Raw genomic sequence first — 19,655 nt, 5'->3', positions numbered from 1 at the left:
TGTGTTCATCGATTTGGGCGATGTTTCCTTTACTGCTGCGTTTTTTACTTCTTTCATTTCTTTACACTCTAATAAGCATCTTGTTAGTTGTGTTTTGTCGCGTTTTACCTTCCTCCGGATGGTTGTGAGTGTGTGTGAGTGTGTTTTGTATTCCTGTTTCATGTTTTTTTTCCACCGAAAAGACAAAAAGTAAACCTTTAGATGAAGTTTCCATGTCTTTTTTGGGATGGGTGGTTGGTTTACGTCGGATTTTGGTATAAAAACCTTTCCGCTTTCGTTCCGACAATACCTGATCGCATTCGTATGCCTATCGCCGACCAGAAAGGGAGGGTCCATAACTCATTTCCTACCAAAAAAAAATGTGTGGCCTTCTTCTTTTAACATACTGCTGGATGTTATGATGTGTGTGTGTGTGTGTGTGTGTGTGTGTGTGTGTGTGTGTGTGTGTGTGTGTGTGTGTGTGTGTGTGTGTGTGTGTGTGTGTGTGTGTGTGTGTGTGTGTGTGTGTTGTGTGTGTGTGTGTGTGTGTGTGTGTGTGTGTGTGTGTGTGTGTGTGTGTGTGTGTGTGTGTGTGTGTGTGTGTGTGTTGTGTGTGTGTGTGTGTGTGTGTGTGTGTGTGTGTGTGTGTGTGTGTGTGTGTGTGTGTGTGTTGTGTGTGTGTGTGTGTGTGTGTGTGTGGTGTGTGTGTGTGTGTGTGTGTGTGTGTGTGTGTGTGTGTGTGTGTGTGTGTGTGTGTGTGTGTGTGTGTCTTTCTCTGTCTGTATGCTTTTTTGTTGTTGTTGCTATGCTTTAATATTACATTCATGCCAATATAATCGATCTAATAGACTCGTACTTGCTTTCCTTACTTATTGGTTGTTGATAATAGCTGTCCGTTTTTGGCAGTTTCTAATTAAGAAATCGTACCCATTGCAGGGTACAGAGTCGAGGAAGGCAGGACAATTGAAGGAACAGCTGGGAAAAAGTTTCCAAATCATTCAGATTCTCTCCTTTTAGGTAATATAGAGTGGAAAGCTCATTTAATTGTACAAGCAAACGGGGTGATATAGAGAAGGAAATCCTAACCGATGGTCCTTTTGCGGGTTTGCGCCACTGAAAGTACGGCACACAGAATGAGCTAGAGAGAGCTTTAGAAGGGATATGGAACCGGGGGAGTGCTGTCCGATGCAAGTGTTTAACTACAGCAGAATTCACGATAATTACATTTCATGTGCCCAACTTCTATACTAAACGGTACAACCAAACGGTGCAGTGTAAGCAAATCAACGTAACGATGGGCTAAAATAGTTTAACATAAAAACAGACCTTTTTTCACATTTCCCTTTTTTTCTACAAACAATTTTCGCCTGTGAACTTTCCAATTTCCAATCCAAATTGATTTGTTTTTCACCCAATTGTTGTGTTTCTTTTCATCGTACATGGTGTCCGGAATTTCGATTCGACTGTTGTTTGATTTTGATAAAAACCTTGCTTCTTTTGTTATTTTATTTTTGCTTTTTTGTGTTGTCTACTAACTTTAAACTCAAACTTTTAGTAGCCTCGTTTCTTTTTCTTTCGTCTCCTTTTTTTGCTCTAATTGTTTTTTTTGTTGTTGCTCGTTGTTGGTACTTTCTATTACTTCTTTTTCCTGTTGTAAGATTTTGACCTTTTTTCGGTTGTGTTTGACTTTCTGATTTTGTGCTGCTGTATGTATGTATGCTCTAAACATTAATGAGGTAGTTCCATTTTGTTCATGTCTGTCACTATGCAAACTATTTCCATGTTTCCGTTTTCAAACTGTACCGTCTTTTGTTGCTGTTTCGCTAATTTTGCATTTTATGTTATGTTTTGTTCATTTCTTTATTTTCCTGTAGGTGCACTTACTCTTTTCTTTTCTTGTTTGTTTGTTAGTATGAAAAATATGTATTTCATTTTTATACCTTCCAATGGCATTTATGTAGTGTTTTTGGTTGTTTGTTGTTTTATGGGGAGTAGTTTGAATGTATAAATTGGTGTGTACCCGTGGGGTTGTGCATTTTTGTTGCTCTCCTTCTCTTCTGCTGATTTTGCTTTCCTTCATTCCTTGTTTTATTTTCCATTACCCAAATATAGTAATTTCAACTGTGTTGGATGTTTTTGTATTGATTCTTTTTTGTCTTGGCTCATTAAGTCCTCGTTTTTTTTCGTTCGCTATTGTGGTTTTGCTTTCATGTTTTGCTTCTCGATTTGCGTATTACGCTTTGTTTCACTATATGTCCCTTAGTTTACTTAGTTCTGGTCCTTTATCGAATCATCGAATTCGCTTGTTTTCCTTTTTGCTTCCTGTTTTCAATGTTTTTTGTTTGTTTATTTTTCCCTTTTTTCCATAAAGGTTTAGTTGTAAAAAAAAACATGTAACTTAGAAACGATTTTAGAAACGGAGACAAACGGAAAAGAGGTAAAAAGGTACCGAAAAAAGTACGAAAAGCATTACTGATTAAACTGACTTGTACTATTTACTACCGTCGGGTTCGAGCGATTATTTACCAATTTTTACCATCATAAAACACACTTTACTACGTACGACTAAGCTGCCTGTTACACGACACCGGTACCTATTCTGTTACCTTTTGTTTTCCTTTCCATACAATGAATACGTTACTAATACAGTTTGTTTAGTTTGTTTTTGCCCATTACTGTTTCCATCTACATACATGATACATACACATTCCATTACACGAGTTGCCGTCTGTTTTTTTACTTCTTTTTGTTCGTTTGTTGCAGCACTGCTCTAAATTCCACTAGTTTCTGTAGGATTATAGCATAATCATTTCATTTTCCACTTTGTGTTAGTTTTACTTTCTTTGCTTTTCCTTACCGTTTTTGTTTTGCTTCATTCTGTTTCCATATTTCTAGAACAACATCTACTTACACACAAACCGCCACAAGCTTTAGTTTTTTGTTTTGCTCACTTAAGGAAAGTCAATTCATGCCAGTGTCGCGCACATTTTAATGCGGAATTTACTCATTGGCTTTCATTGCTTCTAACCCTCGGAGTGACTTTCAAAACCAATCGCTTGAGCTGATATATATTGGGTTAGCTGTGTGTGTGTGTCCTGCCAACTTTTCCAACGCCATTTTGCTGGGGATAGTTTACGACACGCTTAGCCTATGTACAATTTCTTCTAAACCATTCCTCACTGAAAACATTCTCTCCTTCACCGCCTGATCGCCTTTCCCCTCTGCCATGCCAACACATTTATGCTACACGCTAGTTTCTTGCTCTGAGGTAAAGGTCATATGTTTGCCATTTTCCCCTAATCCTATCTCTTCTTAACGGGGGTTTCGCTCTTTTATCGAGAGCATCCCCATTTTCCTTTCCTGTTTCCAATTCTCTGATCCAATGGCACAATTAGCAAACTGCTCTGCTGCCTTTCTATATGCTTTATCCACCTTCAAAAGTGTCTCGCTAATCGTTTCTAGTCCTATTTTCTCCTTGCCACTATCCGCCCACTATTGTTTCCCTGCCATCCAGCCACCATCATCATCACCACCACCACCACCAGCCTCTTGTCTTGCTTAATTTTGCTTCCATTTGATAGGAAAGTTTGTTGGTTTATTTTCCTTATAGGCACGTTTCACCAACTCGTAGCCAATACGTTTCACACTTTTGCATTGTCGCTTCAATTATCTAATCGCTTTTATTCTCTTTTTGTCGATCTCTCAATTTTTCATTCTTCTGCAGCAATCACTTCGCATCCTTTCTTCCTTTCGTGTCTCGAGTTTCCACATTGTCTTTTGCTGCACTGATTTTCCCGAAACCGTTCCGTTGCCAGCCACCAGTTGTGTCTCCTGTCTATACCTCCCTGCTTCGATTTCAGCTCCATTCAACCTTTTTTTTTCTCTTGTATGCGTGTTTTATCGCCACCTTCCCCCTGTACGATCTTACATTGGTTAATCGCATCGTTCCTTAAAAGTAATGAAAGCGAATGGTAGAGTTTCCCGTCTCCCCCCTCTCTCTCTCTCTCTCTCTCTCTCTCTCTCTCTCTCTCTCTCTCTCTCTCTCTCTCTCTCTCTTGCTCTCTCTCTCTTGCTCTCTCCCTGATTGAGAGAATGAATAGGCAACGGTACAAACACCTAAAGAACACAGTTAGTTAAAACATGTTTAAACATCAGAGGCATATGGTTGCTAAAAACCCTTTCACGTAATCGATTTCATTGGATTATCGCTGTAGCGGCGTGCAAACAATTGAGTGTGTGTGTGTGGTGGTGTATCTGTGTGTTTTGTGTTGGAAAAACATTAAACCAACACCCTGAGGTTTTCCTTCATGTCGATCATATGTTCCTTTCTTCTTTTTTTTACAACTGACGAACCATGTCCTGACAATCATAGCTGGAGAAGGTTTGCATATTCTGTTTAGTACCGTCGCCTGTTTGTATCGTATTTTCCGACCCACCGTTAATAACTTTGATGCTTTATATTTCATGTTTTTATCTTCGCTGCTCATCTCAACCCGTCAGCTCATTATCTCCTTCCCTGCCCGTTAACTACTGTTTAATTATTACTCATAATCACTTTATGTGAAGACATGTCTTAACGCGTATATACGACCCTTCCCTTACTACCTTTACTTACATATAGTATCACCTACAATTTGATACGAATTCTACTTATCGTTCGACAGAGCAGAGCTTTATGGTACATTATTTTCACTCCTGTACGAAATCCATCCATCCTTAAACGTTTCTCTTTGCCGTTTACTATGCTGCCAGCCGATTCGAGTTCGTGGTGGGGAAAGTAGGGTAACAACACAACTGTGCCAGCTTGGAATCCTTGTAGTGTAGGGGGTTATGCGAGTGGTATAGAGCTCCATTTTGCCGTATAATATTAAAATTGTAAGAGGATGAAAAGAAGGATTAAATTATCTAAAAGAAAACAAAAGTCGAACAAAACACACACATCTAACGCAAACAGAAAGTGAAAAGTACAATAAAACAATATCTGAAATGAAAGAAAGAAAACTGTCATCATCACGTACGACGAGTAAAATAAGGAGAACAAAACAATCAATAAGAAAAAGCAAATAATAAAACACATATAAAAAACGTAACGTTCATATAAAAGATGAGTTTTTTATCTTTTCAATTTTCTTTTTCAAAAACTTCACGTCACATTTAAGTGCCCCACGTGGCCCACCAGTGGATCGTGTTACAGTGAACATACACACGCGTGTGATCGCGATCGTGGCAGGAACATTTTGGGAGTAGTTGGGCAGTAGTAGTTGTAGTAGTAGTTTTTTCTTGTTTGTTGTATTAAATCTAACATGCGCGACAATGAGGTGTGTGTATCCGTCTCGGAAGGATTATTATACGAGAAATACAAAACACAAGACACATCGTCGATTGGTTTGCTTTTGTACTGAGGGGGGGGGGGGGTCGTAAGCCCTAAGCACCCCCCCCCCTCCTCCTCCGCTCCTCAACAGATGAGAGGGATCGTTTGCTTACACTGTGTACACTTAAACGCTACTAGACTAACGAACTTAAAGCAAACATCGAATCCTACGGTACTAATTAGTCGTATAATAGGTTGCGTGTTGTGGGTTGAGGATACGATTAAGGAGAAGACAGATGGTTAAACCTAACACTAAACATTTTCAGTTATGATGATACTAAACTTTTCCTATTAAAAAATACTATAAAACTATGTTCGCCCTCAGCGCCATCAGTACAGCTGCGCAAAACATTGCGAGTTGTGCGCGTGTGCGTGTACAGCGAGACGAAGTGGGTTACAAAAATTAAACTAAAAAACACAACGTACACGACGAAGACGACGGCGACGGATAGGTAGGTAGGTGTCATATTTTTACAATAAAATTACACTTAAATCGTCTAAACGTGAAAAGGTTGGGCTGTGAAGGCTGAAGAGCGCTCACCAATACGGGCAAGTGGTTGCTGTGAAGATCTAAGTGCGCTTTTCCTGTCTCTTTGCAGTAAATACGTAAATGCTAAGCAGTCGCGCAAAATAGTGCGCCATCACCAAATTATAAGAGGAGGAAAAAGCACAGCAGCACGTGTGCTGCCCGTACAAACACACGCACACTCACATAGGAGGATCGATTTGCTAAACGCACAATATTGCTAAGAAATCCTTTCTGGACAAAAGAAAAGGTTATACCACACGGTGTTTGTGGGCTGACCCAGTGGCACCAACAAACCTTTCACAACACTTAAAAAGCATGGAGCGGCAGTGATAGGGCTCTTTAGTATTTTTACTTTTGCTACACCATTCTCACACCCTAAAATGACCGAAGGAGGGAAACATAAAGAGAGAGAGAGAACATTTATTGATAAATGTATGTATGTAATTGGTGGACGTTTTCGTTTTTTTTTCTTTGCTTGCTCTATCGTCGTGTCTTATAAAGAGACTCGGCGCTGGTGTCGTTTTTGGGAACGCACATGCTCTGAATGCTTTTCAAAAATAAAAGCTCACATAAATTAGTGCCTAAACGAGTAGTTGCGCTTAACGATATAGAAAGAAAAAAGGCGATGGGATGCGTTCCATTCACCCCTTAGCTTAAGATTGCGCCAAGTTTGCATCGTCTTAAAAGAGAGCGATTTCGATTGTACTACAAATGTGCGCCAGGGCACATGGCAAATTCCGTCCATTGCTTTTGACGTCTAAATGTCTCGCTGGTTCTGCGCTTTTTCGAGTTATGGCCCCGTGCTTTTTGTCACACACACACACGCACACACATAGTGCACCTAACGGATGGTACGTAACGTACGTAACACACAACACAAGAGGATAGAGTAGTCGCATCGTCGTCTAATTTCACGCCACTAAAACCATTTACTCGTGTATGTAACCCTAACCGCTTAGCAGAAAACTATTTTATAAAAATCAGTCCAAACATAAATTTCTAAAGAAATATTATTTTCTCTCAGCCAGTCCGAAACAATAGAAACGTAGCGGAAAGGTGGAAGGAATTCCATGGGAAGCAAAAAAACCACTGGTACCCCTCCACTGGTGTAGGAAGGATACGATCGATGGCCCCCCGTGATGGCATTACGGTACAGTTTCGCCTCCACAGCATAAGCGTTTTTCTTTTCATCGACAGTTCACTTAAATTTTAACACCTAAATAGAACGGGCTCAAACATGGTCCGACGCGGTCTTTGACAAGAAACGAACACAACTCTTGTCTCACGATCCGTTGCACCTTATCGTGTTTTCGGCAGTAGTGAGTGAGCGGAGTGTTGAAGGGCGATGAAAAGAAACAGTTCTTCGCAAAATTTAACTAAATTTTTCCCACTCGTTGACGCATCGACTGTACCGACGGGGAAGCTAAACAAGTACACGACGAGGAATCAAATGTAAATTAAAGCAACCGTAAATAATAAAGCGTGATGCTGAATAAAAAAAGATGTATAAATCGACAGTGTTAAATGGCAGTGTTTGTGTTTACCAACACCAGAATGCTGCTGGATGGTTGATGTCGTTTGTGCACGCATTTAAATCTTTCTTCGCAAGCTGGCAGTTTAGAAGGATTTGTATCAGAAGTATCGAAGGAAACCTTTCCTAACATTTGACGGAATGTTGTTTCTTGTGTTTTGCGGGTTTGATTCTGTCCTCGGGCAGCGTTAATTTTGCAACATCATTAGTTTTAACCGTTTCAGTTATTTTCCTCTGTACTCTTGCAAAGCTTTAAATGCAGTTGCATTCCCTCTATCCTTTCCGGGTGGTTTTTACATTCTACGTATCGCAACTATACACAGTTCCTTTGCTTTCCTTTTCTTTTCCGCTTTGTTCGATTTTAGTGTCTTCTTTTTCTTCTTCCTTTTAATATTTAGTTTCATAATTTCAGTCAAGTTTCTTCTTTCCCCCATATAGATTAAAGAGTTTTTTCAGTTGTGTGTGTGTTTTTTTTGGCAGTGATCATATTTCTTTGCGCATCTTCCCTTTTTCGTTCGTTCGTTGAAGAGTTGTTCGACTGAGGCGACGATCGTATGTTAAGCGTTTTTAACCCTATGCGCACAGTGGTTGTTAATTTTTAGTTAATTTTGTATTACACACATTTAACTTTAAATTTTGTTTTTGTTTCTATAAAGCCAATTTTGGATCGAATGCAGCAAAGGATAATACACGAAGGTTTTGGTTGTTTTTTCTGATTGGTAAGGAAGAGCCAAGAGTCACACAAAAGAAGACAAACGTTATCACACACACGTCAGGTTTAGCTTTAGGCATAAACGAGTCTGATAACGAGAAACGAGATCCAGATCGATTACGGTAGATGAACCAACTTAAAAGAAAGATTCGATTCAGCACCACATTGAAAGAAGGACTTGGTTTGATTATAATACAATATCAAACACTTTCTTTCTTCCAAGCACGTGCCCTGCAACTTTTCGCATCCCCATGGTTGCCATGGTAATCATTATTGCAAAGATAAGATTGCTTGTTGATCGTCAAAATGCACCACACATATTACAGTGAGTAATTGTCCTGCCAATTCATTCCGCGGATGGTATGCGCGGATTAGTTAAAAGTGATAAAAGTAGTTTCATCTTCTGCCCGCCGCTTATTTGTGTACAATTATTGCAATCCTTCCATACTATATACCGCTCCCTTGGTGTGTGTGAGTCACAATTGTTTGCCCTTTTTCTTACGTGCTTCCGCCTTCAGCTTCCATGCCTTCGGTTAACCCTCCGCCTTCGCATTCACATCCTTTACTGTACAATCTAATAAAAATACATTTTTCAGTCTTAATCCATCGCAATGTTTTTGAAATGTATTGCTAGATTACTCTATTTTCACCATGCTTTTTGTGGAGGCGTGTAGTGTGTGTTGTGTGTACGCGTACATACATGTGTGCGTGTACGTTTGTTTGGGTGTGGTTACGTTCCCGTAATATCGGAGGATGTTTTGCGAGGAGAGTAATGCCTACTATTGTCATTCTCAACCCGACACGCCCTCCCGTACTATGTGGCTGCTATGGTCACAGCGTACTCTAATTCTAGCCTTATTACATCACTAGCATCAAATTATGTTACGTTTCCCCTCCTTTACTACACGCACGTTCTTTGCGCGTGATCTCTCCCGTCTCCCAGGGACAATGCGCCCTCCTTCCGCGCGGCTGCAAGGCCACCGTGACCGCTCGCACACACTCACTTGTGTGCTGCGTCCTCTTTTACACACTAGACAGTACTATTTTGAGATCAACGGATTAGTGAAATAATTTTGTCTGACAACTTCTATGCAGTGCTAATACCGCGCAGCACACGCACCAAATACACGTTTTCCCTCTCTTGTTGTCTCTTCTCTTATTTGTGCGCATACCAGAACATTCGACATATTAGTGCTATATTCCATTTTCCTGCTTGAAAAGAAACAATAATGATATAAACAACGCTCTCCCTACGGCCCATGGATGTGTCTATGGTTGGTTGGTTGGTTTGTGTGAGTGTGTATATTTGTGTATCGCAAGTTCCTGCTACATTCAAATCATTTCGACAAATAAAGTTCCTTTCTTTAGCTTAATAGTTCACGCACACGGCTTACGCTTCCATTGCTTCCCTTGTTGTACTAGTAGTCGAAAATGTAATAGATCAAGCGCAAAAGCAGCAGTTTAGCTCTACTTCCGAACGAGGAAAATTAGGAAGAAAAACATGCCTTTGCCTTACCTCGCCGACATTTATCTAACATTTTGCTCTAAACTAAAATATATTCACAATTCGAACACCACTGAACCGGGTGAGTAAATTAATTAAAATAATAACCTCACATTAACCCTCCTTTCACGACCGACGTACACATCATACTCAGAAATCTTCAATGGCTACTGTTGCACTTACATGCTACTTGCAGGCCACGTTCTAGTGTCCGTGTTTGTTTGTTTGTTTGTGTACGAGTGTGAGTGTTTGTGTGCGTGAGTGTGTAGATGTGAGTAGTATGTGGTGTTTGGTGGGCAATTTCTTAACCGAGGAGAGTTGGAGGAGAGTTCTCCTCACTCCAGGCGCGTAGGATCAGTCGATAAAAAATGCGCCCCAGTGCGCTTATTACAGAGTAAGCTAGTAGCGTTTGGCGCTTTTAATTCACATTAGACACATTACTTCCTAACCCTGGCTATACTTCTAGTTTGCAATTGCTCTTGTTATGGATTGTATCGTTTAGCGGAGCGGAGACATTTCTACTTCATTCACCCTAATTACATGTTGTGCCACCCCTCCCCTCCTATGCAGGAGTGGAAGCAACTACTATATACCAATTATTCGTTAATCATCATACAATACAATCATCCACCTTACCGCCTGCTGTTTGCGGTTCCAGTGGTTCCAGCGGCAGCACTGCGACGATTCCGCTCCCCTGCTGCACTATGAGATGTGTTTTTTCGTTTGCCATCACGGTGCTGCAACGGCAACTGGGCTGCCTTTGCCGACAGCAATCGGATGCGGCCCTGTCGGCTTACTGATGATCCTGCAGCGGCGGGCGCTGCCGGCTTTGCTTCTACTGGTTTGACACGCTCGCTTACCGGAGCGGGTCTTACTTTGCGCTTCTGATTGTGCGCTCTCGTTGGCATCGACGACGGTCAGGATGAGGCTGAGGACGATGGTTTCATCACGAGTCCGGATGACGTTGATGTTGCGGAAGAGGATCCCGATGAGGAGGTAAACGAAATCGACGATAAAGAGCATGAGGATGACAGTTGCATTGTGCCGCAGCTTCCATCACGACTACTACTACCACAGGACGACGGGGCCGTATTACTGGCAGTGGTCGCTCCTGCTCCTCCACCACCGGACAGTGATGCTAGCGAGGTTGAAAACAGCGACGAAAATCCGGTGGATGTAATGGAAGATCCTCCCGTCGAAGAACCTGTACCGGATGGTTTGGAGCGCTTGCGCTGTTGCTTGGGTGCCGTGCGTGAATTAAACCGCTTCTCGGTTGTTGGACAGTTCGAGAAGCTGTTGTTGCTCCAGCTGCAGCTGCTGTTGCTGCTGATACTGCTCAGATTGGAGCTGCTTCCGCTACCACCACTGGCAGCCGTCGTCGTCGTCGTCACCGGCAACGCACACTCGTGCTCGTGCAGCGCGATAAACGGGTTCACAATCGTAGCAGCCGTTGGGTTCAGCCGATCGTGCTTCAAATAGTCCGACAGTTCATTCTGCTGCTCGAAGGAGAGACTGTGAATGTTGACCTGTTTCACAAACTTTTCCCCTGCCGGAAGCTCCGGTAACCATTCGTCCGGTAAGCTGAACACAAGTAGATGAAAAAGGATATAAAATATTAATTTATGTTTTTTTAATGTAACAATAATTTCAGTGACTTACATATCGGCTGGGTACCATCGGACGAGCACTTCCGTCCCTTCGCTCGGTATGTGGCGACGGCTTAGCTGCAATCCACGGAACGTTATCGCTCCACCCGGTCCGCTTGCGATGGTGGCAAGCCGTATCAAGCGATGCTGCAACCCTTCCATCACGCCGGAATCGAAGAAATCAAAACGGCGCGCTGCACGGATGTACGGAAAACGGGAAACATAACGAGCGATTAGTGCTAAAGGTAAAATCACGCAATTTATAGCTAACTCTAAGCTACTTATTTAAAACTATTAACACGTATAATTATAAATATAACACATATAACGCAAGAATGAGATAATTGTCATTGTCATTTAAACTGCGCTTTGCTTGCGATTTTGGTCATGGCTGCACCGCCAACGGAGGCAGCCAACGGACACACTTGTGTTCTGGAATGTATCTCTGCTGCATGAATATATTGTGGCCGGTAATGGTGATTGACTGCAACTGCAATGAGTATACATCTACCCTGGACAGGAACCTGCATATTCTGTGAATCAAAAGCAAACCTCCCCGAAGGAGCTTCCACGCGGCGGTTGGGTGTACCAACCGCGCCGTTATGCGCACCTTCTTGAGATGCTGTGGTTGTGTTGGAACGATCAAGAACAAGGACAGTTGAGTGCTTTTTTTAACAGCAACATTGCAAACAATTAAATACGTAAGCAAAGGAGAGAGAGAGAGAGAGAGGGGGAGAGAAATAGAGCGATAGATACTTTAGCTCTAGAGCAAAATAGTACAAAAAGGACATATGAGCAGTGCTGATAAGAACAATAAGAAGAATGAGAGCAAGTGAAGCAAAATAAGCCATATGGAAACGTTCGAAAAGCTTGCAAACATGGAATACATAAAACACTGTATTAAACCATATGCGAGTTACAAAAACAAGGAACGACGTGTTAAAATTAATTTATCACTGACCAGTTGATCTAAACAATTAAACTGTTACAGCAACCAAAAAGCATTTTATCAAAGTACATAAAGAAAATGTCACAGACAAACAAAGCAAATAAGTTGATAATGATAGTCAACTGCATTCTAGCATTGTAGCAATTACAACCAGTGCTGAAAAATGTCATGAGCATCACGATATATTCACCAACGAAAACAATGAACATATCCGTGGTAGCTTGAGGTTCATTGCTGATACTCAATGAAAGTTCGTCATGACAAGCCGAACGCGAAATGCGAGTACTTGAGTCAAACCCAATACTCTGACTGACAAGCTGAGCTTAATGCAGGCGCATAATTATGACTTTTTCTGGCTGCGAACATTGCTGCCAACTGCCACTGTTTCAGTCACCAACACTCATGACTGACACGAAGCTCAAATAAGCTCACATACACAACTGAGATGATCAGAGATGAAACTCAAACAGTTGGTGATCCAATCACATGCTTGATGAAATTTTGTTTAGCATCAAACTCTTGATCACTCACTAGTTCACGACATTTTGTGGCGGTGATAATCACGACATTCTTGCTTGGCGTGTGGTCTCAAGCAACAAAATGAGCATGCTTCTGTTCTGTTCTGATGGTCTGTCGAGTCAAATAGAGCGTGAAGCCATGCTCATTTTATTTCTTGAAACCACTCGCACGCACCGCATATTTCTCATGACTATCGGGATGATCACCATAAGTAAATGTCGCAACCAAGTGACTGACCAAGAGTTGGTTGCATATAATGTCACCAAGCATGTGATGATCGCAACAACTGTTTGAGGCTCACCTCTGATCATCGCAGTAGAGCTCATGACGCTGAAATTATTTTGTTTCAGTCGCAATTTGGCATGACTATGTCAGCGACATTTTGCAGAACTCATCACAGTAAAAAAGGCATGACATAGTGATTGACCAAGCAATGGTCGCAAAAACCCGAAATTATTTTGTTTCAGCCGCAATTTGTCATGACTATGTCAGTGACATTTTGCAGAACTGATCACAGTAAAAGGGCCGGTCTGGTGGTACAGTCGTCAACTCGTACGACGTAACAACATGCCTGTCATGGGTTCAAGCCCCGAATAGACCGTGCCCCCATGCGTAGGACTGACTATCCTGCTATGGTAACAATAAGTCACTGAAAGCCAAGCCCAATTCACTAGTGGGTACAGGCAAGGCAGGCCTTGACCGGCAGCGGTTGTTGTGCCAAAAAGAAAAAAAAGATCACAGTAAAAAAAAGGCATGACATAGTGATTGACCAAGCGATGGTCGCAAAAATGCCACGAAGCATGTATTGATCACACCAATTGTTTTGAGTATCACCTCTTATTTATCATAATTGAGTACGTGACGCTGATATGGGTTTTGTTTCAGTCAGATTTTTTATGACATTGACAGTGACATTTTGCAGCACTGATTACAACGAAAAACATTACCATTTACACACGAGCTACTGCAAATTAGTTTCTCAACGTACTATTTTGCATGCAAACGACGGGATAAATCTCGCATGCTCTTGGTTAAAGTCACTAAACTGTTTCGTTGCAACTGTATGTCCTTGCTGTATTGTGCACATGCATGATCGTTCTGTTTTAACTTCCACAGCATTTCAACTACCCGTCCGCCTGTTTGGCAAAAAGGATCCTGCTACCCTTCTTACGACACTATTTAACCGCTACCCCCATGCCCATCAGCCCGTCGAAATGCCCACACGTTCGTTCGCACTCATAGCAAACACCTACCTGACCACGGTTGCCGACGGTAGCGCAGTTTTTTGCCCGTTTTACGTAGCATCTTCGGGACGGGCGGATCGGACGATCGCTTGCCAGAGCTGTTTCGGTCCACATCCACGTGACTGTTGACGTGCTTTACCAGCATTGGCTGAGAGAGGAAAAAATGGAAATTCCGGTGGTTAGCATATTTGACGGTTATTCTGTAGCCTGTAGAATGTGACTTTGTCTCCCTTACCTGTGAGGCGAAGCGCATGCCGCATCCTTCAAAGATGCACTTGTGCAGTTTGGTACAGGCATGCGATAGGACGTGCTTTTCCAGCCAGTTAAACTTGGTCGACTCCTTGTTGTGCACCTTGCAGCCGTCCCACAGGCAAGCGTACAGGCCGGTTCCGTCCTTCTGCGTGTTGACGTGCGCGTTCTGCAGATGGTCCAGCAGCTGCGTGTTGCTGTCGTACTTGCTGTCACAGTCCCGCCAGTAGCACACGCCGTACAGCCGCCCGTCGCCCGACCGGCGGAAGCCCTTACGGCCGAAGTTGTGGTGCGGTGCCGTACCGGACGGCGCCGGGAAGCGGATCGTTTTCGGCTGCGAAAGGATGGGACTTTTGGCACAGGTTGCTTCCGGCGCGAGCGGGTTCGCCAGGGCCATCTCCGTATCGATGCTCGGAGGCGATAGATGGGAGGAGGATTGCTCCGACAGCGAGCAGCTGGGCGATGCGTTTGCATGGCGAGCGTCGAGCTGGGAGGACGACTTTGGCTCCTGCTGTTGCATCGTCAGCGTACCGTCGGACGAGCTACTGCTTTGGGGCGTGGGGACGGCACTGTAGTCTTCCTGCATGTCCGTTCCAGACGAGGACGAAGCGACGGACATTGGTTCGTGCTGCAATTGCTGCTGTTGCTCCTGCTGTTGCAGCAGCTGCTCTTCTGGCTTGGCACTGGACGATGATGTGTCCTCCTCCTCATCCTGCTCCATCGATGATTGGTCCGGTTGCTGTTGCTGTTCATGCTTCTGTCTGATCAGCTCTAGCACGGACGAATTGGTCGTGGCGTGTTGTTGTTGATGCACCACAGAAGTTGTCTGCTGCTGCTGTTGCTGCTGATGGAGAGCGGCTTCTGCCTCGGCAGCCGCGACTGCCACATCGGACAGTAGCCGCAGTGGCGGCGGAAACGGTGAAACCGCAACGGATGCTACCGTTGCAGTGGTATTCGTCTCTGCCGACGGCGCATGATGGTCGACGATCATCAGATCCTCGGAGTCTTCCGAGGATGAGGTAGAGAGCGGTGACGATCGGGATGACGTCGTGGTGCGTGTATCGTCCTTGCTGCCATGTAGATGATGCCGTTGATGCAGATGACGATGATGGTGATGGTGGTGGTGATCGTGAATATGATGATCTTCTTCCTCTTCCTCGTCCCCTTCCTCGCCCTTCTTGGCCGTGTCGGACGTGTCGGACGGCGATCCGGGCGAACAGAGATCGATCGTGAGCGACTTGTCCTCGCTGTCGCTGGAGTTGGCCACGATGCCACTGTCGTTGCTGCTGCCACAATCCACCGTGAGCGGGTTGAGCGCCGGCGGTGAGGTGGGTGCGGCTGGCGGCACAACGATCGCGGACGTTTGCGTGGACCCATTGCTGCGCGCTGGGAGCGCCCCGGAACGGACCAGCTTGGGAAGTGGTGCAGCAGCAGTCGACGAAACAACCGGCGGTTGCTTCGAAAGCTGTACCGGCACTAGCCCCGGCGGCTCACCACCGAGGGACAGCTTTTGCGCACCGGAAGAAGGTGTTGCACCGGACGACACCGCTGACGAGACTCCGTTCAGTACGGCGTTCATGATCGGTTTGCTGGTGGTGGTGAACGTTGGCACGGTGGCCACGAGCGGTGGCGGAGAGAGCGATTGGACACCCGCCGACAGGATTGCTTGCTGTTGCTGCTGTTGCTGTTGTTGGTGTTGCAGCTGCTGTTGTTGTTGTTGTTGCTGCTGCTGTTGCTGCTGCTGCTGTGCGTGATGCATCGACGTCGCGATAGAGAGAGTTTGCGGTGCCGCTGCGTAGATCGTGGTGCCGGCACCGTAGTGTGCGGCAGCCGAGATTGGCACAAACTGAGCGCCCGTCACCGGCGTTGCCTGTCCGAGAGCGAGCTTGTTCGCACTCACACCAGTGCCAGCGCCGGCGAGCGCTGCCGCCGTTGCTACCTGTAGGTTCGAGAGGATTGCAGGCGAAATATTCGCCAGTAGTTGGTGGTGATGGTGGTGATGATGTTGCTGCTGTTGTTGCTGCTGGGCGGCAGCAGCACTGCCGCCGCTAGCGGCCGTTCCGCCGTTGCTCTGTTGGATGATAGCTGTGATATTTGGTAACTGTCCGGAGGCGGCGGCACTGCCACCGTTTGCGCTGCCACTCGTCGTGGCTTGCGACGACGCTGGCAGGGGTGGCTGCAGCGGATGCAGCGCGGGAATGTTGGCCGTCGCCTGGGTGAAGGCCGCACTCAGCTGCGAGCTGATCATCGCCGGGATGGCGGCCGCGTTCACGAATATCCCGCCCGTGGGCGTCATGAACAGCTGCTGCGGATGATGTTGCTGTGCGTGCTGCTGGGCGGCGGCGAAGTGGTTCAGCGCCGAGGAGTACAGGGCCTGCGGGCCAGCCTGCTGCTGGTGGTAGGCGGTTGCGCGCCCGGCCGCCGTTGTCTGGCACGAGTACGGCACCACCGTGGTAGTCGGTTTGGTGGCAAACATGCCGCTAAAGTTCATGTTCATCGCGGACGCCTCCATGGTGAAGCTTTGCTGCTGTTGGGTGGCTGCCGCTGCGGCTGCCGCGTTCGCAACCGAATTGGCCGCGGCTGCCATCAGTTGCTGCTGTTGCTGCTGTGCCGCTTGCTGGGCGGCGGCAGCGGCCGCCTGCTGCTGTTGCTGCTGTATTTGATGGATTTTGATGATGGTCGCGTTCATGACGAGCTGTGGCGTTGGGCCAGCCGCCGGGCCAGACGCGTTGCCATTGGCGCTGGCAGCTCCGCTACGCAGCAGCCCGGCCGCTGCACCGCTGCTGAGGCCGTTTGCGTTGACTAGCAGATTGGCGGCAGTAGCCGTCGGGGTGCCGGTACCGAGCGCGGATGCGAATGCGGCAGCGGCCGCGGCCGATGCCGATTGTTGTTGTTGCTGCTGCTGCTGTTGCTGTTGTTGCTGGATGGCGGCCGCGCTAGCCGCTGTGGTGAGCGTGAGGGAAGCACCGCCGGCTAGCTTTGGCGGCTGCTGGGCCAGGGGAAGTAGGTTCGAGATCTGCACCAGATTCGGTATCTGGCCGGGTCCCACTCCTCCCGTCAGCTGGTGATGGTGGTGAAACTGAAAGACGGCCGCCGTTGGGGCGATCGTGGTGGTGGTGTCGGCGGCAGACGTATTGACCGCTGTCGTATGTTTTGAACTCGACAATGGCTTTGATGTTGTAGTGGCGGCGGCGGTGGAGGCGCCAGCACTGGAAGATGCCGGTGCTGGTGGGTGGGGAACGATCGTTTTATACTGGGTTGTAGCACCGGTCTGTACCGTTTGCGACTGGGACGACACGGTTGGCAGTGTCGGTTGCTGCTGTGACTGTTGTTGGGAGACCGCTGTCGCTGCCGCCGCCGCCGTACCAGCCGGCAGACGGATGGTGGTGAGCAGGACCGGCGGCGAGGGATTCGTTTTGCCCAGCAGCATAGGATGCTCAGTCTTTTGCGTGGTGGTGGTCGTCGTCGAAGTCGCCTGGTGATGGTGGTGCACGCTGGCGGTAGTGTTGCTGCTGGTGGCGGCAGTGCTCGTTGCCGCCGGTGCCGCCACGATCGTGTGTTGGTAGACCGCGGTCGTACTGCTGACCGTGGTGGTGCGCGGCGCAATATTGATGGGCTTCTTTGTCTGTCCGGTTACGACCGACGCTCCACCCACCCCAAGACCGCCCTGTACGGTGTGGCTGATCTTGCGCGTGGCCGACACGGTTGGCGCGATGCGTGCCGTCTTGCGCTCCACCTTTTTCGACACGATCGCCGCATTGCTGTTGGTGGAGGTGGCCACCACTGAGGAGGAGGATGAAGAACTGGCGCTACTGCTGGTGGTGTTGGCAGTGGCGGCCGCCTCGGATGCGGCCAGCGTTGCTATAGCGACCGCTTCGAGCGCTACCGTCGCTGGTGATATTGCATTTGCCGGCTTGCCCAGTGCTGTCGTCTGCTGCTGAAACAGCTTCAAATACTTCTCCACGTCCACCTCCGAGAAGGGTGCCGGCGGGGAGGTAGAGGAGCTGGAGCTCGTCGCAGTGCTGACGAGACCGGCCGTCGTCCTCGTCCCGTTCATTGGCAGTTTGATCGTAGTCGTGGTGCTACTGGTGGTGGCGGTAGAGGCGGCCGTCAGTTCCGGGCAGCCTTCCGTGGAGCCGTCCGTAAGCTGCTTCCGCTTCTGCTGCTGCATTGCCGACGCACGTCCGGCAACGGTTTTGATGCTTTTCTTCAAGCTCTGGAACGTGTTGGGCGGTTTCAGCTGCGACTTGAAGTATCCCGTGATTTTGTTAGCCTTTGCCAGGTCCGCCGTGAGGGCTGTGGCGGCTGCGGCAGCCGTCAGCATACTGGCGGAGGTGTTGGTGGTGGTAGTCGCTGCCGTCGCTGGTAGGGACGATGCAGCGGCCTTCATCAACATCGCCGCCTGACTGGGACTGTTGTTGTTGTTGCTGGCCGCACTCGCCGCAACGATCGCCATTTGCGTCAACTTTTTCTGGCTGGCAGCACTGCTGACCGCCACCAGTGCGGGCGGCCCGTTAGTGTTCGTGCCGACCGACTTACACACAATCTTGCCCGCGCCCTCCTGCTGATTCGGGCGGGACCGTTTGGCGGAGGCGGCCACGTGGTGGTGGATGCTGCCGCCGGTATTGCTGTTGTTGCTGCTATTGCTTTTACCTGTTCCGTCTGTCTGAACACCGGTGGTGGTTGGGGGTGCGGTGGCAGCAGTCGATGCCGTCACCGTCGTCGGCTGCAGGCGCTTCAGCTTGTTCGCCGGGCTCACGGCCAGGCTGGCCGATGTGCCGGCGGAAGCGACCCGCAGCAGTGCGACGGCGGCGGCAGCAGCCGTGGCAGTGTTGCTGTTGTTGGCGGTGGAGAAGCTGCTGCCATTCGTCTGTGACTGGGTCGTCGCAAAGGCAGTGATGGTGGCTGCTGTTGCTGCGGCGCTCGTCGTCGCTCCAGCGCTTGATGCCGCTGCCCCTGTCGTTCCAGTCGCAACAGCGGCTGCCGTCGTGTGGGAAGCACCGCCGCCATTGCTGCTGGCCGCGGCACTGTTGCTACTATTACTACTTATGCTTATGTTAGTGCTGTTGTTACCGGCCGGCGTCGAGGTGCCGCTGCCTGCAGCGTTTGTCGTATTGTTGTTGTTAGTGGTGGTGGTGGTGGTGCCGGCGGTTACAGCATTCGTTGCCGTGCCGGCCGTGTTGACCGTGTTGTATGGCCACTGACGCCGTTGAAATGGTTGCTTTATCGTGATGCCCCCTACTCCACCGGCGGTTTGGGTGTGGGGTGCCATGCTCGGTTCTCCGCTTCAGTCGAGTGTGCCGTTCCCGTTGCGTTCAAATTCCGTCCTCGCGGAACCTGCTACCTGCTGCTGCTGCTGCTCCTTTCTGCGTCCACGTCTTCGTCGGCTGCGTCGATTCTCCTGCGAACTGTGGCTACTACC

The 19,655-nt window shown here is 47.4% G+C and overlaps 1 protein-coding gene and 1 long non-coding RNA gene across 2 annotated transcripts; one reads left to right on the top strand and one right to left on the bottom strand.

Annotated features, from left to right (window-relative positions):
• Positions 1 to 776: 776 nt before the first annotated feature.
• On the bottom strand, positions 777 to 19,603 carry LOC121600603 (zinc finger protein jing homolog). The gene is made up of 4 exons (XM_041929338.1): positions 14,220 to 19,603; positions 13,994 to 14,132; positions 11,286 to 11,466; positions 777 to 11,207 (listed from the first exon to the last, which is right to left on the bottom strand). The coding sequence occupies exons 1-4, from the start codon at positions 19,503 to 19,505 to the stop codon at positions 10,544 to 10,546; spliced, it is 6,270 nt and encodes a 2,089-aa protein (XP_041785272.1). The 5' UTR covers positions 19,506 to 19,603; the 3' UTR covers positions 777 to 10,543.
• Positions 11,110 to 11,676, top strand: LOC121600605. Its single transcript, XR_006005850.1, has 3 exons — positions 11,110 to 11,202; positions 11,278 to 11,517; positions 11,607 to 11,676. It is a non-coding gene; the product is annotated as an uncharacterized LOC121600605 (long non-coding RNA).
• Positions 19,604 to 19,655: the final 52 nt, after the last annotated feature.

Source organism: Anopheles merus, chromosome 3L (genome assembly GCF_017562075.2).
Source record: "Anopheles merus strain MAF chromosome 3L, AmerM5.1, whole genome shotgun sequence".
In the NCBI taxonomy this organism is placed as follows: Eukaryota; Metazoa; Arthropoda; class Insecta; order Diptera; family Culicidae; genus Anopheles; species Anopheles merus.
This window is presented reverse-complemented; position numbering and strand designations above follow the sequence as displayed.

Excerpts from the sequence above, each read along its gene's own strand:
- LOC121600603 (XM_041929338.1), bottom strand. The coding sequence starts at position 19,505 with ATGGCACCCCACACCCAAACCGCCGGTGGAGTAGGGGGCATCACGATA. Across the intron at positions 14,133-14,219 it reads GCATGCGCTTCGCCTCACAG|CCAATGCTGGTAAAGCACGT; the intron begins GTAAGGGAGACA and ends TTCCTCTCTCAG. Across the intron at positions 11,208-11,285 it reads CGATGGTACCCAGCCGATAT|CTTACCGGACGAATGGTTAC; the intron begins GTAAGTCACTGA and ends ACTTGTGTTCAG.